This window comes from Cnephaeus nilssonii (assembly GCF_951640355.1).
Source record: "Cnephaeus nilssonii genome assembly, chromosome: 9".
NCBI lineage: Eukaryota > Metazoa > Chordata > Mammalia > Chiroptera > Vespertilionidae > Cnephaeus > Cnephaeus nilssonii.
Genome location: NC_137080.1, coordinates 22,174,451 through 22,194,083, shown reverse-complemented (window position 1 = coordinate 22,194,083; position 19,633 = coordinate 22,174,451). Strand labels below are relative to the sequence as shown.

At 35.3% G+C, this 19,633-nt stretch overlaps 1 protein-coding gene across 7 annotated transcripts in view; it reads right to left on the bottom strand.

Moving 5' to 3' along the window:
• Positions 1-19,633, bottom strand: part of EYA4 (EYA transcriptional coactivator and phosphatase 4) — a gene marked incomplete at both ends in the record, with an annotated part of 202,748 nt that overhangs the window by 95,892 nt on the left and 87,223 nt on the right. For all 7 annotated transcript variants that reach the window (XM_079781679.1, XM_079781681.1, XM_079781680.1 and 4 more), the window contains one exon: positions 8,740-8,789. In XM_079781679.1, coding sequence (XP_079637805.1) covers positions 8,740-8,789 — 50 coding nt within the window. The remainder of the gene's footprint in view (positions 1-8,739; positions 8,790-19,633) is intronic.

Below are 19,633 nucleotides of genomic sequence, written 5' to 3'. Positions count from 1 at the left end.
ATGAGGTGCCTTTCAGAGAATTACCAATAAGTCAAAAAATTATTGGCAACTGAAATAGTAGCTTTTTCTAGAATATTGCTATTTCAAATTTGAAACTCTGGGCTCATTCCTTTTAGCCACACTGTCCTCCCTGCCTGAACACACCGGGGAGGCTTCCACTGAAAAGCCTATGTACTGGCTCATTCCCGAGAAAATGCACTTCCCCAGCCCACCTCTTGACTTATTCCCTCTTTTCCTTCAAGTTTTTGCTTTAATATCATCCAATTTAAAATTACCACTAACTTCTCCCCAGCACACTGCATCCTTGTTTTATTCCCTAATACTTACCATCTCCTAACATACTCCATCATCATGTATGCTCCTGTTTTTTTTTCACTGAAGTATCTCAAGCACTCAGACATAGATGTCCAATAAATAGTAACTTTAAGAGCAAGAATAGTGTTCCTGTAATTAAACTGCTGGAAAGAAAGCTGTGAGAACCTCTTGTTTCTTCCCACCTTAAGTTGACACAACATGAAGCGGGCTTCCCAAAGCCTCTATGTTTCCATTCACACTGAGATAGAACTTTGCACTAAACACACACATCCAGAATAACCCTAAGGATTTATTCAGCTCAGTAACTCCTAAACAGACTATCAGCCAATAAGGGATATACTCAGAGGCCTTCACTGCCTCCATCCATAATAATTTTAATTATCACCACGATGCAAAGTAGCATCTTGTCTTAGTTCCTCAGGTCCTCTGAATAAAAGTCACAAAACAGATGCTACTTTATGTAATGTGTTACTATGACCAAATTAACTCAAAGCAGCTAACAGTCCCCAGAAAGACTGTTTCATATTATCACCCATAAAGACTTCAGAGAAACTCAGTTTACAAGAGGCTGACCAGAAACATGGCTATTCTCTGGAATTCATCACCAGTACATGTGGTGAAATCAAGCACTTTCTCCTATTTAGAGAATAATGCAAGCTGTCAGTAGGAAGAGGCCAGGTCCCACCCACTGCACCATGCTTATTTCAAGTTAAATCTATTGTTTCATCCTTTATATACATTCATTCTTAATACAAAAAAAATTAAAAATATATGATGTAGAAGATTGGGAAAATGTATTTAAAGCATGAAAAAAGTCATGTATAATGCCTCCCCAAATAACCACAATTTGCTCAGTCTCTCAGGCCTTTTAAATATATCTCATACCTGGTTTCTCTGCCTCCAGGCACCAATGCCATGGCTAATCTGTCATCACAAGTTCAATTTTAATAAAAAAAATCCATTGGTGACCTTCCAATGCTTGCAAAGACAGGTTGCCAAAACTTAGAGTTTGGACTCCAAGTTATTGTATTTATTTGATATGTTTGAGAGTTTGGTTTGTTTAAAAAAGAAAGTCCATGCCTAGATGCTTATTTTGGCAAAACTGTCTTCAGAAAGGTCAGTAATGTAAGCTGCAGTATGAAGTGCATTCATCAGATAATCATTTAACAACTGGATTAATCACAGGAAATGGAGGAAGCAATTTACATTTGGGTTGGTAACTGGGAGCAGAAGAGAAGACTGGGTCCACTGAACATCAACTTGTCAGCCTGGCGATAGGAACAGGAAGGTCAAACATTAGTAGGTTTTCAGGAAGAAGTGAAAGGAGCTTCTCTTCCTTTAAGTTTGGCTGTCACTCCACTTAAAGATCTCTCAAGCTCTCTCTACTCTGCAGGTCTTATTTTGTAGATTTCTGACCTATGAAATCAAGCTCCAATTCTTCATATTAGTGAAATGGATAACCACTGGTATACCTAATTAGGGAACGGGAGAGTGATGCATGCTGGATTATATAAAATGAAAGACTTGGGGAAGGGGTTTTGAATATAAACAGACCAATTACATATTCTGGGCAGAAATATAAAGTAGATGGCATTTTGGGTTATCTGCTCAGTAACTTGGAAATTCTTCTCACCCCTGCTTCATATACTCCTAAGTGGTGTTTCCTGAAAGCCATGTTTCTGTTTTGTGAACCTGTCTTTCTAATACCATTACCTTTCCTGGAAATGCTCTCAAAATTGGGAAGAGAAAAATAAAGTTCTAACAAGACTCAGGTTAACTAAACCATTTTATATAGAGATTGAATTTTCAGGGTCTTTCTCTTCAAATCCTGAAACACAAAAATTAGATTGCATTCTTAGAATGCCTATCTATTAATCATCCATCATTTTTAGGGGAAGGAAGGGTACCTTATAACTTGAAAGAGCTGGTTTTAAACAACTACAAGGAATGAATTATTATTTTGTACTGTGATTAGTAATTTTCTGGGTTATTTAGTCCAAGAGATAGTCTATGCTAGTAATATGACTAAGTCCAAAAAAGGCTTATATAATCCCTGGACTGTACAGCTAGATTGTGTTACTGAGAGTACCTAATTTTATTGGTATTATGTCCTGAAATTTTCAAGATTGAGAACATGCAACCTGCTAGTAATACTTTCTCAGGCTTCTTAGGAATAGAATATTGGGCTAGATTTACCTCTGATTTGACACAGTGAAATACTATGTGTGTTTTTACTAGTACAAAATAATACGGCATTTAATTTTTACCAAAAATATATATGCAGATAAACATTTCTGAATTCTTGAAGCATGCAATAATTACTATCAAATAGATATGTATAACTTAATGTCTGAATTATAACACTGTTAAATCATAATTATTTACACAAGATAAATAAATTGTATTTTTAAAATTTTTACCCATAGACACTGAACAGATAAACTTCCCGAGACTCACGGAACTACTAGGATGTTAAACAGAGATTCATTCTAAACGCTGGAGAGTCTCCTGCCTTTCTCTTGATAATTGTAAAGCTAGGATAGACTAGGGTAAAGTTAGGATGGCCATGGCTTTGCTGATTTCAGGCAACCACTAAGTTCTGAGCAAACCCAATTTCTTTAACCTTTAAAGTGGAGAAGAGTCTATCTTCACCATTACCAACAGAACCATCTTACACTCTAGATGGAAAAACTATCATCTTAGCTCATATGCACCATATGTACTTCCTATATTTTAATACTCTCCCTTAGATTCCTTTATTATAACCTACTGCTAGTAGTGTGGCCAAGATGGGATGAAGCAGTAACATAAAAAGAACTAATATGCCCTGGCTGGTTTGGCTCAGTGGATAGAGCGTCAGCCTGTGGACTGAAGGGTCCCTGGTTCCATTCCAGTCAAGGGCACATGCCTAGGTTGCGAGCTCGATCCCCAGTAGGAGGCGAGCAGGAAGCGGCCAATCAATGATTCTCTCATCATTAATGTTTCTATCTCTCTCTCTTCCTCTCCTTTCCTCTCTGAAATCAATAAAAATATATTTAAAAAAACTAATATATTTCCTGGAAGTCACTTATCAACCCAGTTTTGCCAAAATTATTACTGCCATTCATTCCATAATTAACAGACTGAGTTTAAAACAAAAATTGCCTGACTTGAGTTTTATTTTCTGTCCATATTCTTGATCTCATCTTTGGGAAATTGCTCCACTAATTAGGGGCCCCAAAAGGAAAAAAGTAAAGAGTAATGCAACTTCACCAAAGAAATCATTCTAATATTATGGAAACTATTTTAACAAATAAGCACTCTAAGATTATTTGCCAAGAATGCAATTAAAGAATAAAATAAACTATTTCCCCACCTGCTATCAGAAATAAAAAGGACTGAAAGCAAAAGAATACAAAAAATGTGGGGCTCAAAGAGACATCTGCTATTAACTTCACTTGTCTAGGAACTGTCTCTTATAGTAAAATTAAACAAGATCAGTGTATTTTCAGTGATGACTCGAAGGAGGCACACATCTACATCAATAAATTCACCATGAATATAGACAAAATCAGCATAAGATATTTCAGTCTATGTTGTAAGATGGTCTACCTAGTAACAAACAATTTTAAGGTATGGTCAAATATTTTATGGTTAACAGTTTTAGGAACAAAGGCCAACAATACTATATTCTGCATATGGCAAACAACACAGAGAAAAGTAAACAAAGAAACATTGAGAAATGCCACTTTAATATGCAGCACATTATAGGCCTTTTCATATGACATCAAGTTCAATAGTTTTAGGAATCTGAGAAAACACTCTCCCTAACGTCTGACTTTCAGTGTGTCCACACAATGTTATGTCTAAGAAGATATTTTTACCTTACTTACATTGAATGGGTTTGTAAATTCTATTTCTCCCCATCTACCGTCACATCTGCAGCTCAAGCATTTCTTTCTCAAGAAAGAATTAAGGCCAAGCAAGACAAAGAATTTGCTGATACACATATGTCACTCCAAGAATTTTCCTGACAGTCTCCACACCCAATTTAATTACTTCCCTACTGTAAAAACACTTTCCATCTGTATTCATTCTAATCTTTTCAAATCCAAAACCAACATACTATAAAGTGAGCTAAATGAGTGACATGAGCTTTAGGTTCCAAGTGAGGCAGCACTTTATAAGGCAGTGGGTCTGTAGCCGGCATGCATTTTATGCTGATGCAGTATTTCATTTGGAGCTCAGTTCTTTACTTCATATTTTGTTAGAATAGAATTATTTAGCCCTAGGCTTTTAAATCTCTATCTGAATCTCTTGTTCTCTCTCTTCCCGCCCCACTCTCTCTCCCCCTGTCTCTCTCCCTCCTCTCTCCTTCATTCCCTCCCTCCCTCCTTCCCTCTCTCTCTCCATCCTTCCCCCTACCATGGGAGGGGAAAGGGAGAGAGAGGGGGATAGAGAGAATATCCGAATGTTTGTGGTTTTTGATGACCATAAAAGAATCTTGTCATATATGTATATACTAAAGTAATGTTGTCTATAATAAAGGCATTTTGGTGTGGGGTGCTTTCTGATAGGTTATTAAAAACTGAACCTCAGTACATGCATATAATAAATATTGTGTGGGGCATATATATATATATATATATATATATATATATATATATATATATTCCAATGAGGAAGAGAGAGATATAAATTTAATTATGAGAGAGAATCATCAATTGGCTGACTCCTGCATGCCCCACACTGAGGATTGAGCCTGCGACCTGGGCATGTGCCCTGACTGGGAATCAAACCATGACCTCCTGGTCGAAGCTCAACCACTGAGCCACACCAGCTGGGCTGGACATTTCTTGATTTGTTGACTATTCAGTAAGTTATTGTATGCTTTTTGTGCAGAATGTTCTTTAGCATAGTTTATTCTCTTCTTGGTATTCCATCACTGCATTAATTAAGTGCTAGTTTTGGCACCCTAATACCTATGACTAACAGAGAATCTAAGAATAGTCACATCTTTATTTTACAGACACTTTTAGGCTGTGCAGATTGTCCCCTGCACCAGAAGTTAAGAGAGGAGACCATCCACTATCAAAATGACTGGACAATTTCAAACCAGTAAGTGATTCTAGATCATCTTGAAGGTCTTTCCATCTTGGATTTTAATAAGTAAGGATTGTTGTTTTGTTTTGTTTTTGATATCACAAAGTATTAGAGTCTTTAGAAATTGATTTGTCTAATTTTACCCATTTATATCACAGATTAGGAAACTTTTAGAGGCAGATAATCCATGGTAATTGACTACTGGTTTCCAGGAAGTCAAGCTACTTTTCAATTAATATATATTATACTAGAGGCCCAGTACATGAAATTTGTGAATGGGGGCGGGGGGGGGGGCCCTCAGCCCAGCCTGCACCCTCTCCAATCTGGGATCCTTGGATCCCTCTCACAATCCAGGACTGCTTGCTCCCAACTACTCGCCTGCCTGCCTGCCTGATTGCCCCTAACCACTCCACTGCCAGCCTGATTGACACCTACCTGCTCCCCTGCCAGCCCAATTGTCCCTAACAGCCCTCCACTGCCAGCCTGGTCACCCCTAACTGCCCTCCCTTGACAGCCTGGTCACCCCTAACTGTCCTCCCCTGCAGGCTTGGTCGCCCCCAACTGCCGTCCCCTGCTGCCCTGGTCACCCCTAACTGCCCTCCCTTGACAGCCTGGTCACCCCTAACTGCCCTCCCCAGCTGGCCTGGTCACCCTTAACTGCCCTCACTTGCCAGCCTGATCGCCCCCAACTGCCCTCCCCTGCAGGCCTGGTTGCCCTTAACTGCCCTCCCCTGCTGGCCCGGTCACCCCTAACTGCCCTCCCCTGCAGTCCTGGGTCCCCCGCAACTGTCCTCCCCTGCAGGCCTTGTCATCCCCAACTGCCCTCCTCTGCTGGCCCAGTCACCCCTAACTGTCCTCTCCTGCAGGCCTGATCACTCCCAACTGCCCTCCCTTTCAGGTCTGGTCCCTCCCAACTGCCCTCTCCTGACGGCCATCTTGTGGTGGCCATCTTGTGTCCACATGGGGGCAGCCATCTTTGACCACATGGGGGTGGCCATCTTGTGTGTTGGAGTAATGGTCAATTTGCATATTAGCCTTTTATTATATAAGATAATATATTATACATTAATATATTAATATAATACATTAAATATATGATATATTATAAAATGATAAAATACATTTTAGGTAGTCTTTTTAACATAGTCATTATTTGCCTTAAAAATAAAATTGTACTTTTAAGGCCATATGACCTGTGAATTACTAGATAAAAGAAATTGATCTAATTCTAGTGAGCTCTAAACTCTATTTCTTCTCTGACTTATTTACATCAATTGTGAATGCAATCAGTTTGGTGGCTTGCTTCATTTATTGAAGCACAGCATTATCCTTCCAAAAATCCCGAGTGGCTTGAAGGGTAAAAAATATTTTATGTGAACTATTTATAAGAATGGTGGTATTGTTCTGTTTTTCTTAGTAATCCTCAAGACCAGCTGCTTGCAAAAATTATTGAATTACTTAAATAACATGTCATAGGTAGGTCACTCATAGAAGTCAGTGAAATGCTTCGGAAGGAAATGTCTACGCATCCTGGAATTACTGCTTTGTACGAAAACATGTTATGGTTCATCCATTTCCTACTGCTCCAATAAGCTATAATTATCTGGTTCTCTTTTGATATCTAATTATAAAGAAAAAAGATCAAATGTCATAAATTTTATAGCAGATTATATACTTAATGACCCAAAAGAAAAGACTGTATATAATCATTTTAATATAAAATGTATAGGAATTAATTATAGAAATGTCATACTGCATAAAGCAAAGGAAAGGTTACTCAAATTGTGAATGGACTGTAAAAATATGTACTTGCCATCCAAAAAGAATATATGGCAGTTATTAGCACTTTACCTGGAGCTATATTGTTTTATTATACCAAAAAAATCTCTGTGTACATCAGATGTTAGAACAAGTAGGATAAAATAAACAGACCCATCTTACCATTAAATATAAACTTCTTAATGCAAAAGGTTATGGTATACCATTAATATCATATTAAGGATATGTGTTTATTGTGGCAATGGTATTTGCAGTACTTTCCCTTATCTACGTATTTAAAATTGAGACCCTGGGTCTCAAAATGAAAATGTGTACGTCTGAAAAAATCTGTTGGGCATCTAGTAACTTGACCACTTTCATTCATTATTTATACAGGCTCCAAATTACCAAAAAGAGAATCCTAATTTGCTATGATGCACACTGTGGCTGCCAACTGGCCTGATCTGTCCCAATTAGCCCCTCCCAACCTCCTGCGGCCCCTCCCCTCAGCTCCCCCCCAAAAGCCCCCTCCCAATCTGGGGCGGGGCCGGGGCTGGCTGACCCTCCAATAGGTCTCTATTGCTGGCCAGGCCAAGGGACCCCACCCATGCACGAATTTGTGCACCAGTCCTCTAGTTAAGTTATAATTTTCCAATTTGACAGCATCCACAAAATCTAGCAATGATTGAAAAGAAAAAGAAATACTGTAGTTTTTTTTATAAACATTCTAGTAGATTTGAAACTTATTCAGTTTGTGGTGAAATTTCAGATGTGAATACATGAAAGGAGGTTGGTAAGAAAAATGAAGATGAATGTAAAATACCATTAATGAATGCCAAGGGAAGATATTTTCAAGTATTTCTAGAGATGTTTCTGCTATTATTCTTTAAAGTTGACTGTAATCATTGTTGTCCTTTTTATTAATATTATGATTAACTAGAGGCCCGGTGCATGAAATCTGTGCATGGGTAGGGTCCCTAGGCCTGGCCAGTGATCAGGGCTGATCTGTGGAGTGACCGGAGGGGGCGATCACAGGGACCCCCGCTGGCACCCGCCTTGGCTGGCCTAACGCCGCCCACTTGCCGGCCCTGCCCCCCCGCCGCCACCACCAGTCGTGGCCTGCGGACTGGGGGCAGCTCCTGTGTTGAGCGTCTGGCCCCTGGTGGTCAGTGAGCATTATAGCAACCGGTCATTCTGCTGTTCGGTCGATTTGCATATTAGGCTTTTATTATATAGGATGGTACCTTAGCCCAGTGGTCGGCAAACTCATTAGTCAACAGAGCCAAATATCAACAGTACAACGATTGAAATTTCTTTTGAGCGCCAAAAACCGACTTCTGCGCATGGGCCACGAAGTTTCAATTGCACTGTACGTGCGTGCCCACACGTGGTATTTTGTGGAAGAGCCACACTCAAGGGGCCAAAGAGCCACATGTGGCTCGCGAGCCGCAGTTTGACAACCACTGCCCTAGCCCATCAATTTCCAGATAGATAAGTTCTTTAAGAAACTAAGTATTTCAAATCACAGCTGTATCTCGAAAACTGCAATTTTCTTAGAAAGTCTTGGCCTCCATTTTACTGTACCTGGAGTTCTGAGGTTCTGAAACATCTGATTCTGTGCAGGTTTTCTTTACCTGTAAGAAAAGAGTTCTAGTTATTCTCATATGAAAATACAACTTCCTTGTTCAGGTTCACACACTTGTTAAACTTAAAGTGGATACAGCTCTGCTCACCAAGATCTCTATAAAATACTCCCCACATTTTACAGCAGCAGCATGCAGTACTAAATAGTGTATTTCATTATTTTCCCATGAACAGCTGCCAAAGGCACTTCCCTAGACTCCATTAGTATATAAAATGTTCAGCTAAAATAGCCCAGGACTAGCTCAACGAGGAACAAAGAAACCAAAGAACCAGGCTTCCCACTTAGGAACTAGAGAGCCATACTGTTCCCAATGTTTTTCAATCGATACTGCTTCTGTCTCCCACTGAAACACACAATAATAAACAGTAGATTCTTGGAGCAAAGCATAGTGTTAGCTAAAACATTCATACATTAATTTTCATTTTCTCAATCCAGTGGCTGTATGTTTTATTTCTCAGCATATTAATTAAGTTTCTGCATTGCTCACAGGCTTCTCATATATATTTGCAGTATATTTTTGCAGACTGTATTTCAACTTTGTGGTTTTTAACCCACAAAAGTTAAAGAATGAAAATAACTTTTACTTCGAGGACATACTATCCATTTCTATACAATAGAGTGCAATATATTTTCTAAAATAAGGTAAAGCACAAATCCATTGCCTTTCACAATTTAACTGCAATCACAGTTACATATGTTTGATTATTTTTATGGTCTTAATGGTATATTGTATGCAAAGTAGACTCAATTTCAAAAATCCTTTAGTTAATCTGAAGCATTAACAACATACATTTCCAAGTCCACTGCCATATACTCTGGGGTCTATATTGCCATGGTCTATTTATGTAATTACAGAATCCAAAGCATTTGAAATTCGGATGTGTAGCTTGGAAGTGTACATATGTACACTATGGGTATGAACTGCAGTACAAGTGGCATCACTTAAGAGTCTGTTTTGAATTTTAAAGATACAGCATTGTCTTTATAGCACACAACTAACTCTTTTCTCCTCTGATTAGAAGAATGCTTAAAACAAACACACAGAAAACCCCTACACATTAAAAAATCTGTCTTTTGCTATAAATTTTAAGCCCAGACATTTTTATAATGTGGGCAACCAATTATTTGCTTGCTTAACTGTTATCTCATTTACATCTTATGTGCACATTTATACAATATGAAATAAAACTGATTAGCAAAGAGATGATCCTATTTGTAACATTTTCTATGCCCATTACATGGAATTCAGCACCATGAGATGAAAGGGTGAAGAAATGTTTCTAAGAGTAATTAGTTTAAAAAAAAATACTTTTCTTAAAAGGTCAACATATAAGTCATTACAAAACCCATAAAAGTCTTATGATCATTAAAATTTGTCCAAGGAAATAAAAACTGAAAGGGAAGGATACCAGAATAAAAACCTTCTTTCTCACTGGTTCTTTCCTATGATTCATCACCAAAAACTACAGGAACTGCCCAATAAATATGTAGAAATCATCTCAAAGTGAATGTCATGTTCCTCAAGACTATGACGACTTGATTTGGGGACTGAATGAAGAAGCTCTAGACCACATATGCACACTAGAAATATACACCCAGTCAAGAGTCAGAACCTAGATAAGCTTCCTATGGCTCAAAAAACAAAGAACACGTTTTTAATACCCATGGCTACACAAAACATCATTGTGCAAATAATTACTAGAAAGTTCTGATTATTTTAATTTTCTCTCAGAGTAGAAATTGTAATGGTAGAGGACACATCTATTGATTAATTACTATCTAGTACCAATAGAGTCCTAGATCCATAGCTAATAAATACATGATAAAAGATTGAAGTATAGATATTCTCTTAGATATTGTAAGAAGTGTGCATTACTCAAAATGATTCTTTTTAGGGGTTTCATTCATTTGCTCACGGTCAAATGAGGGAAGAATAATATTTGGGATACCATGACTACGATAGGAGAGGTTTATACAGTGTTGTGGGTGTTCAAAGGATAATCTAACCCAGCCAAAGGAAGATGGGGATGGCAACAAACTTCTGAACAAGTCTTAAAGGATATAGGCCTCAAAGAAAGGCAAGTATTTCAACATCATGAGGTTTGCGTGAGGAACCATATCATGAAGACCTTATAAATGGTAAAGAATCTGGAATATAATTTTGGTCCAATGAAAACCATTTAAGGGTTTTGAGACACAGACTGAGTAGAGATGATATAGAACAGGGGTGGAGAACGTCAATCCCGCGAGCTGCAAAGGGCCACGAAATCATTTGTTCTGGCACTGCCAAGGCATTAGGAGTGAAGTAATTAAATGTTTGACCAAATATAGCAGGCTAATTTTTAAGATGATAATTTTGTATGGCCCATGAATGATATTATAAATATCCAAATGGCCATTGTCAGAAAAAAGGCTCCCATCCCTGGTACAGAAGATAGTATGGATGCCCGACTGCAGTAGCTCAGTGGTTGAGTGTTGACCTATGAACCAGGAGGCCACACTTTAATTCCTGGTCAGGTTCGGGGGCTTGGCCCCCCAGTAGGGCGGGTACAGGAGGCAGCCGATCAATGATTCTCTCTCATCGTTGATGTGTCTTTCCACCTCCCTTCCTTTCTGAAATCAATAGAAATATATTTTTTAAAAAGAAGATAGTATGAGAGGAGGACAAGATGAGGGCTGAAAGACAGATAACTGCCAAATACAACAGAAGAGAAAGTGTAAGTTCCATGAAAGCAGAGATGGCACTGATCTTGTACGTCACTACATCCCTAAACTTAAGTAGGTGCTCCCGGCTGTGGTCCTAAATGTTTGTGCCCTCCCAGAATTCATATGTTGAAATTCTAACCTTCAAAGATAAGGAAGGTGGGTGTTTAGAGGTGCTTAGATCATGAAAGTGGATCCTTTATGAATGGGATTCATGCTCTTATAAAAGAGACCCCACAGAGCATGTGGACCTTCTACCACTGAGGACACAACCAGAAGGAGATGGCGATGAACCAGGAAGTGGACTCTCATCAGACACAAGCAGGCTGGTGTCTTGAACTTGGAGTTTCTAAATTCCAGAATTATGAGAAATAAATTTATGTTGTTTATAAACTACCTAGCCTGTGGTATTTTGTTACAGCAACCCGAATTGGCTAAGAGAATTCCCAAATATCAATTTACTAAGTGAATAATTCAGTTCATTTGTGAGAGATAGTAAAGAACCATGGGGAGTTGAGAGGATGTTTTTGGCAGGTATTTCTGACACAGAATTGTCAGAACAATTTTATTAATTGAGGCAAAGTATAAAGTAGAATATGATCTGACCTTTTCATCCATCCTTGAAAAAAATTTTTAGTAATACCAAATACCAAAAAAAAGTTAACTTATGACTTTAAAATACTTTAAAACCTTACCTTATTTCTGAATCGATGGAGAAAAGTTAAATGAATCATTAAGAAAGTTATATGTTTATAGTGTCTTGAACATGAAATTAGAAGCCAAATGGAAAGTTTTACCTAAATTTGAACACACCCTCTCATTTGAGAGATCAGCAACACTTCATTAAATGGTGACTGCTGAAACATATATGCTATTGAAGAAAGAATATTATTACAAAATATATAGAACCTTCTTTCTTCAATGACCACCAATTTAGTTTCGAATACAGTTGAAACAAGCAGGCCAAGAAATGAGACAAAATTTCATCCTACAATTTAAATACAAATCCTAGTTTTCATAAAACACACAAGGAGGTGGGCAAAAATGTGACAATGTTAAATACATTTAACTGGTTGCATTAACGTGAATTTTAACTCTACTTAATCTTATTAAAGTACATGCATCATCAAAGCAAGATGAAAAAGAATTAAAAGTTTAACTATTATAATAAACTTATAAATGTATCAAACACTGAATTTTTAAAAATAAACGAATGAATAATACCTAAATGAATACTACCTAAAATTTTTGAGTGTTTGTCATATGCCAGGCACAGTGCTTAGGTAGATATTACTTTTACTCCAATTCACAGATGATAATATTGAGAACCAGAAAAATTAATCTGCAAGTGATTTCTATAATAAATTTCAAACCCAGATTTATGAAGGCATTATAACCAGGACATGTTAAGAACCTAATAGTCATAAACATATAAGCTGAAATGTTTAAAATTAAGATGCAAAAGTCTTAATATTTAAAAGTTCCGTTTTTATTACATTGTAATAATAAGTACCACCAATTATGCTTTTTCACTCACTGTGCTGGACTATTTATATGTAATCACATTTAATCTATGAAGACAGGTATGATGGATGAAATCCTTCATTGACAAATGAGAAAACTAAGGCTCAAAACAACAACAACAAAATAAGCCACTTAAGGTCCAATGTTCAATAGCTAACACTAAGAGGGGTGGAATCATCAAGCCCTTTTTTCTCTTTTATGCTAGATATGCCTATTGCTTTTGTTAGTTTTTTTTTTTTTTAACTAAGAGTTGAAACTAAGTTCCAAGGAACACTTTTTAAAGAAGAACCTACCAGTTACTTCTTGTAATATATTTATGAAATGAATCTTTTAAATTGGACTATTGAAGAAACCAGTTTTACCAAGCACCAGTAACAGCAATGTTCTGAAGAAAATATCTAAATATCTCTAGCATCCACCACCCTAACAACTGCCAAAAAGATCTAATATGAAAAACAACTTCCATTTTTTGTTTCGTGTTTGAAATAGCAAGATCCATTTATACAAGGCTTTACTGAATGCATTGGGTATACCAGAGACCGTTCTAGGAATGGAGAAGAACTAAACTTGGGCAGACCAGAGAATAACCAGTAGCTACATGGCTATTAGTCCTTGCAACATGACTAGTCTAAACTGAGATGTGCTGTAAGTGCAAAAGGCACACAGGATTTCAAAGACTTAGCATAAAAAAATGTAAAACATCTTAATATTTTTATATTGAGAAATGAAATGATATTTTAGATCTACTGGGTTAAATAAAAGAAATCCCCTTGTTTCTTTTTAACTTTTCTAATGCAGTTACTAGAAATTTTAAACTACATATGTGCTTGCACCATATTTCTGTTGAAGAGCACTAACTTAGACCAAAAAAAACAAACCTGTCTGCAGGGATCATACATTCTAGTGGAGGAGACAAACAGTAAATGAGTAAACAGGTAAAATGAATATAATGGCAGCAGTGGTAAGTGCCAAGGGAAAATAAATCAGAATGGGTAGAGAAGATTGGTCAATGTTATTACATTAGTTAGACAATGGTAAAAAAAATTTCTTGTTTTTATTTGACAATACCAGTCACTTTTTAAGTTTTTTTTTAGGCTGTATGTACATGAATAACTGAAATTATATATATATTTTTTACCTGAAACTAATACAAAATAATATTGAATGTAAACTGTAATTGGAAAAAAAACACATACTTTTTGAAATAAATTATAAAGAATGTGGTATTTGGTATTTGGAATAATGAAAACTTTCAATATCTGAAAAATATAGGTAAAAATGTAATTTCTAGAATGTTTTGCATTATAACTATGATATTCAAGTATAAAACTCACCTTATAATATTTCATATTTTCTAATCAAGTAGTGCTTTGAGCAGCTTATGATCTTTTGTATGAATTAACTTTTGTAAGAATGAAAAACATGATTAACTCATAAGAAATCTGCAGAAAATGAGTTTCTTTTATCTTACCATTCCATCTTTTTAAAAAGCTGGAACCAATTATCACAATTATTTTCTACTTAATCTCACTGTTTATAAGTCCTGAAGTATTAATGACAATAAAACAATTTAAAGGACTGAATAATGGAAGAAGACATTTTAAAAAGACCTCTCTTGTAATTTCATTTTGTTTTGAAATGAACTAATGACCAAGTCTTAATTATACTATACCATGATAATAAAAGATCAATTCTGCAACTATACATCCAAGATAAAACTTTAAAAAATGAAAGTTTGCTAATGTAATGAATGACTTATCATGTATAATTTTACAGGTGATATTTTAGAAAATCTTTCTTTTCTGAACTGTGTAGAAAATATAATGTGAATCAGATTATTGTCAACTTTGATTATACTAAATGTGAATATGCTACAATGTGAATCTGACTGAATCAATATTTATACAAATACTGTACCATATCAATGCCTAGTTTTTGTATTAATGTACATGTTATAAAATGTATTTATGACTGAGTTAGATAAAATAATTGTAAATAATTGTCTGATAAAGCAGAATGTGTTATCTTTAGGTTCGTGAAAACGAGAGACTTCTTGAAGTATCAATTGCTATTTGGCATTTTTCATCTTTTCTAATACTTAAAAGTTGGTCATATTTGAATTTTTAATTATATAATGAAATTTAAAAGTATTTTCTTATAATTATTCCAGTTTTAGTCTAGTAATGTAAATTATGCTCTCATTTAATACATTTCAATTAGATGACCCTTTCTAACACATTTACTTTTTTTCAATTAGTTGAACCAACTGCTACTTCGACTTTACTGGGCTTCTCCAGGTCATCCTGTTCTCTAGTCAGTAGAATTAAATAAATACAAATTAAAAGATCTCACTTCTGTTTTACTTCAGAATGCACATAGTAAGATAACTAAGAAAATATAAAAGTAGATATACGAATTAATTTAAAAATTGAGTCAAAATAATACTAGTTGGAATACTCAACAAAATATATAATTTTTACAATAGAGGCTTTTGCCAAAAGTTATTCTAATGTTTGTTCACTGAGAACAGCTGCAAAAATATATGTTTATTTTCTAAATTTACATGTTAACAGAACTTAGGATAAAATACATACAGACTTAAATGAGATAGCCTATAAGTATTTGTGCACCACGTACATATAATTTATGTTGAGCTGAGCATAGAATCATTGTGCTGTAGTCCCAAACATATAAACTCAGGGAGACACTGTCGAAACTGGCTTCAACTAACGTCTCCTCAACTCTCAACAAGACCTGTTTTACACTTTTTATGTTTCAATTCAGTTACTGAGTTCTAAAAACTCAAATCATAAAAAAAATCTCTAGAACACAAAGTTTGTCAGATAGAGTTTTAATAATAGACCCATACAAATTTGAGAGGCTTTAAATAAATAAAATGACATTTAGCCAAATGGTGGTAAAAAAAACACACAAACAAACAAAAAACTAAAGTGTGAGAGATAGACTTTGTAAAAGTCTAATTACTAAATAAATCTAAAAATTATTTTTATAAAGTGTCATTCCTTCTTAGAAACAAAAATTTTGCAGCCTAAAATTCATACATTTCTAAAATCCTTTCCATGGAGTTAAGTTTCTGTACTGCTCCCTTTTCTTAGTATATCCCCTTTCAACTTCTTTATCATTGCTCACCCAGGTTCTTCCCCAACCCCATCCCCTACACTGAGTATCAGTTCTCAAAAGCCCATGCTACCACCTATTTACTATAACAGTAAGATAATGCTACTGCATAACTGGAAGTCTGCATCTACTTCAGTTCAAAGAAAAATTGTCATAACCCTTCTTTAACTGCTATACACAGATAAAGTAAAAAGATACAATTGAATACTCTGTGTTTAATTGCAAGAGGAATAAAACAAACACATACACTGTGAATAGTAGGGCAGAAAGTTAATAAATAAAAATCTGCCACCAAAAACCTAAAGTAGAAATTATTTTAGCCCTCTAGTATTGGACTGCCATGGGTAAGACCTTCATTTCCAGGACCCAGGTTTAGGGGAGGGATGTTATACAAAATTACACACTGGGAAGAAAGCACATATTTAAATGAAAAAAAAAATCCTATAGGCTGCAACTCTTCATCAACTACAACTGTCACAACAGTGTTCAAATTATTTAAGAGTTCATTGCAAGGTTGGATATATTTAAAAAGCAAAGTATAACAATGACTCGGAAACAAAGCACAATTATTTATGTGTAATATATACCGAGTAAATCAAAGTCAAACCACATAAGCTTTTAAAATTCTGAAGCATATTTTCTCCTTAATTATGTCATAGTCCTTTGTCACCTGCCATAAACTCCACATATACGGTATGAAATATTCCGGAAATTTTCAAACTCCTTCTAATGGTACGTTTTTCATTATTACCCAAAAGGGACTATATCAAAGGTAACACAGTACTTAAAATGCCACAAAAGGAACTGTAAGATGCCTTAACATATCATGTTACAGCTCATATGAAAATCCTCCACTCCCCCCAGGTTTGGAACAGGACTAGACTGTTCAGCTGTAATACTCTGCATATATATGAAAGATGAGGGTTAAAATAAATTTTTTTTCTCAGCGATGTGTACTAGCAACACCTAAGAGATATTTACCCATATAGCTTCATCTCCTTTATACTTTTTGTTTACATGTTTCTTTGCAGACCTGGGTGTCACAAGACAGACAGTAGTATCGAGACAACAAAAAACGCAAAGTGGAATATTTAATTCTAAACAAGATCTAATACAAATGCTAATTTGGTATAATCCACTGCAATTAAATTCAAATTGCTAACCTCACTGAGTGCATTTTCTCACTGAGTCAGAAAAGAATAATCCCACCAGTATTCAATATAAAAATCTTTAGCTTTAGATTTCTCTCCACTCAAGTGAAAATATAAATTCATACAAACAATGCTTTAAAAATAATCTTCAGAATTGCTCCTATTCCCCTAAATAGATAATTCTTGCTAACGTTTTGGCAATGTCTTCTATATCTTTCTGTTGTTTTCTTTCCTTTTTTTAACGATATTGGAATGCTTTGACCACAAGGTTAAGAACAACTCCCCCATTTATCATGACCTGCCAAGCACAACAGGCCCCCAGACAACACAGCCCTCAACCACTTAACAAATTCAGCTCATCTTAGTCGTGAAACTTCAAAAGAATTTGGCCACAGGCATAGATTAGCTATCATTTGTTTTAAAGCATAAATATCGATCATTGTGTAACATACTCTAGTGCACCTAATATAATTGTCTATTAGGTATAACTAACCTTTTCAATTTCAATAATATTTAATATAGAGATAGTCTGGTTTATTAATATATAATTGTTTAATTTATATTTAATAGTTTTAGTAAAAGTTTCTGTTAAAATCTCTCTTGGGTTTGAATACATATCTGTAAACTTTAAAATATATTTCAACAAATATATAAAAACTTCTCATGTGACCACTGGTATCACAATTACTCTTAAGGAAAATTGAGAAATTCTGTAACTTTAAAAGCAAATTGATGGATAAAAATGTAAACAATAAAATGTTAAAGGCAATTTTAAATTGAACAGTATATATCAGTATATAATCTATAAACTAATTTAAAGATGTTTTTATATGATGTGAATATTCCTGATACAGCATGTGGGTAAAAGAAGTATATAAAAAGATTTATATTTTAAATTTTATAAATTTTAGATTCTTGATCTTCCATTAAAACAGCAACTTTTATAAGAAGAAAATTCTGGAGTGTTGGCAGCAAGTTTTATGTTTTTTAAATTAAAGTATATATAATAAGAAAAAAGGATCTATAGCATGCTGCCTTTTCATCTGATATTTTTTACAATATTTTAGCCACATTTTGAGTTTATAAATTTATTCTAAAGTAGTTTTATAATAAATTCATCTTGCATAATCATTGTTATAAAAAGCTGATAATTTAACTTTCTTTAGGTTTTAATCCTAAGTGAAAGTCTTCATTAGCAGATTTAATAAAACACAGATTATAGCATAATTATACACTAAAAAAAAAACAAGTTATGGAATTTCTGTTTGAGTAGATTTTCTATGAAACTGAAGTAACATTTTGAATCACCTACAAGGCTAACAGCATAAGATAAAACAGCTCCATGTGAGGCATATTTCATACAAACAAATATGTGGTTAGAAGAAATAGTCCCATTAACTGTGCAAGTTCAAGTAAAAATTATGCAATTTATTATAAACCTTTTTAAGTGCCAAAATTGACTCATTAGATGCAAGTTACATTTAGTCAGATGATTTCACAATTTTTGTGGTCCTAAATACTTGTCTATCATGAAGAATGAAGTACCCTCTGCAGTCTCAATGTAAAATGGATCCACACAAGTGGTTAAATGCAAGGGTTAAACAGTAAAGAAATTATAGATTAGGTCTGTCTACAGGGAAGGTCTCATTCTAGATAAAGCTAATAAATAATTGAGATATACTTACGATTTTTTCCTCTTTGACCTCAATTAAAATGGCTAGAGCGGGTTCTAAGGACAATTTATCCTGGTTTCCTCAATACACACTTATGAAGTCATCTGGCTTTTGTATTTCTTTCACAGCTGCATTGCCTTCAAAATTGGCTTGCACCATTTCCCCAAAGCAAAATGTGAGACTGCCCCGGACACACACAACCACCTTCCTTCTGCGGGTGGCTGTGAGCTCAAAAAGTCAGATCAAACAATTTCGAAAACTCTAAGAGTACTTTATAAAGAACGAGGAGGACAAAAGAGAAAAATCGAAGTAGACATAAAAAAAAAATTGGCCTCTCTCTTTCCCTCCCTCCCATCCTTCTACCCTTCCTCTCTGTAAGAAGTTATAACAAAATACATTATATGATTATTGGTATTTGCTTTTGTTGCCATTTTGACAAATAATCTTTTAATAGCTTAGAAAACTTTTGATGAAAAAAATGAACACTCAATAAGCAAAATAAGGTAGTGCAACATCATTATTCAATTACGCAGGATTCAGAAAACAGGAACTGCAACTAAGAAAAGGAGCAGGAAACTGGATAGTGCTGACTGATGCTCAGTAGACCCTGGAAACCAAACTGGAAAACTTATTGGCTGTGATAA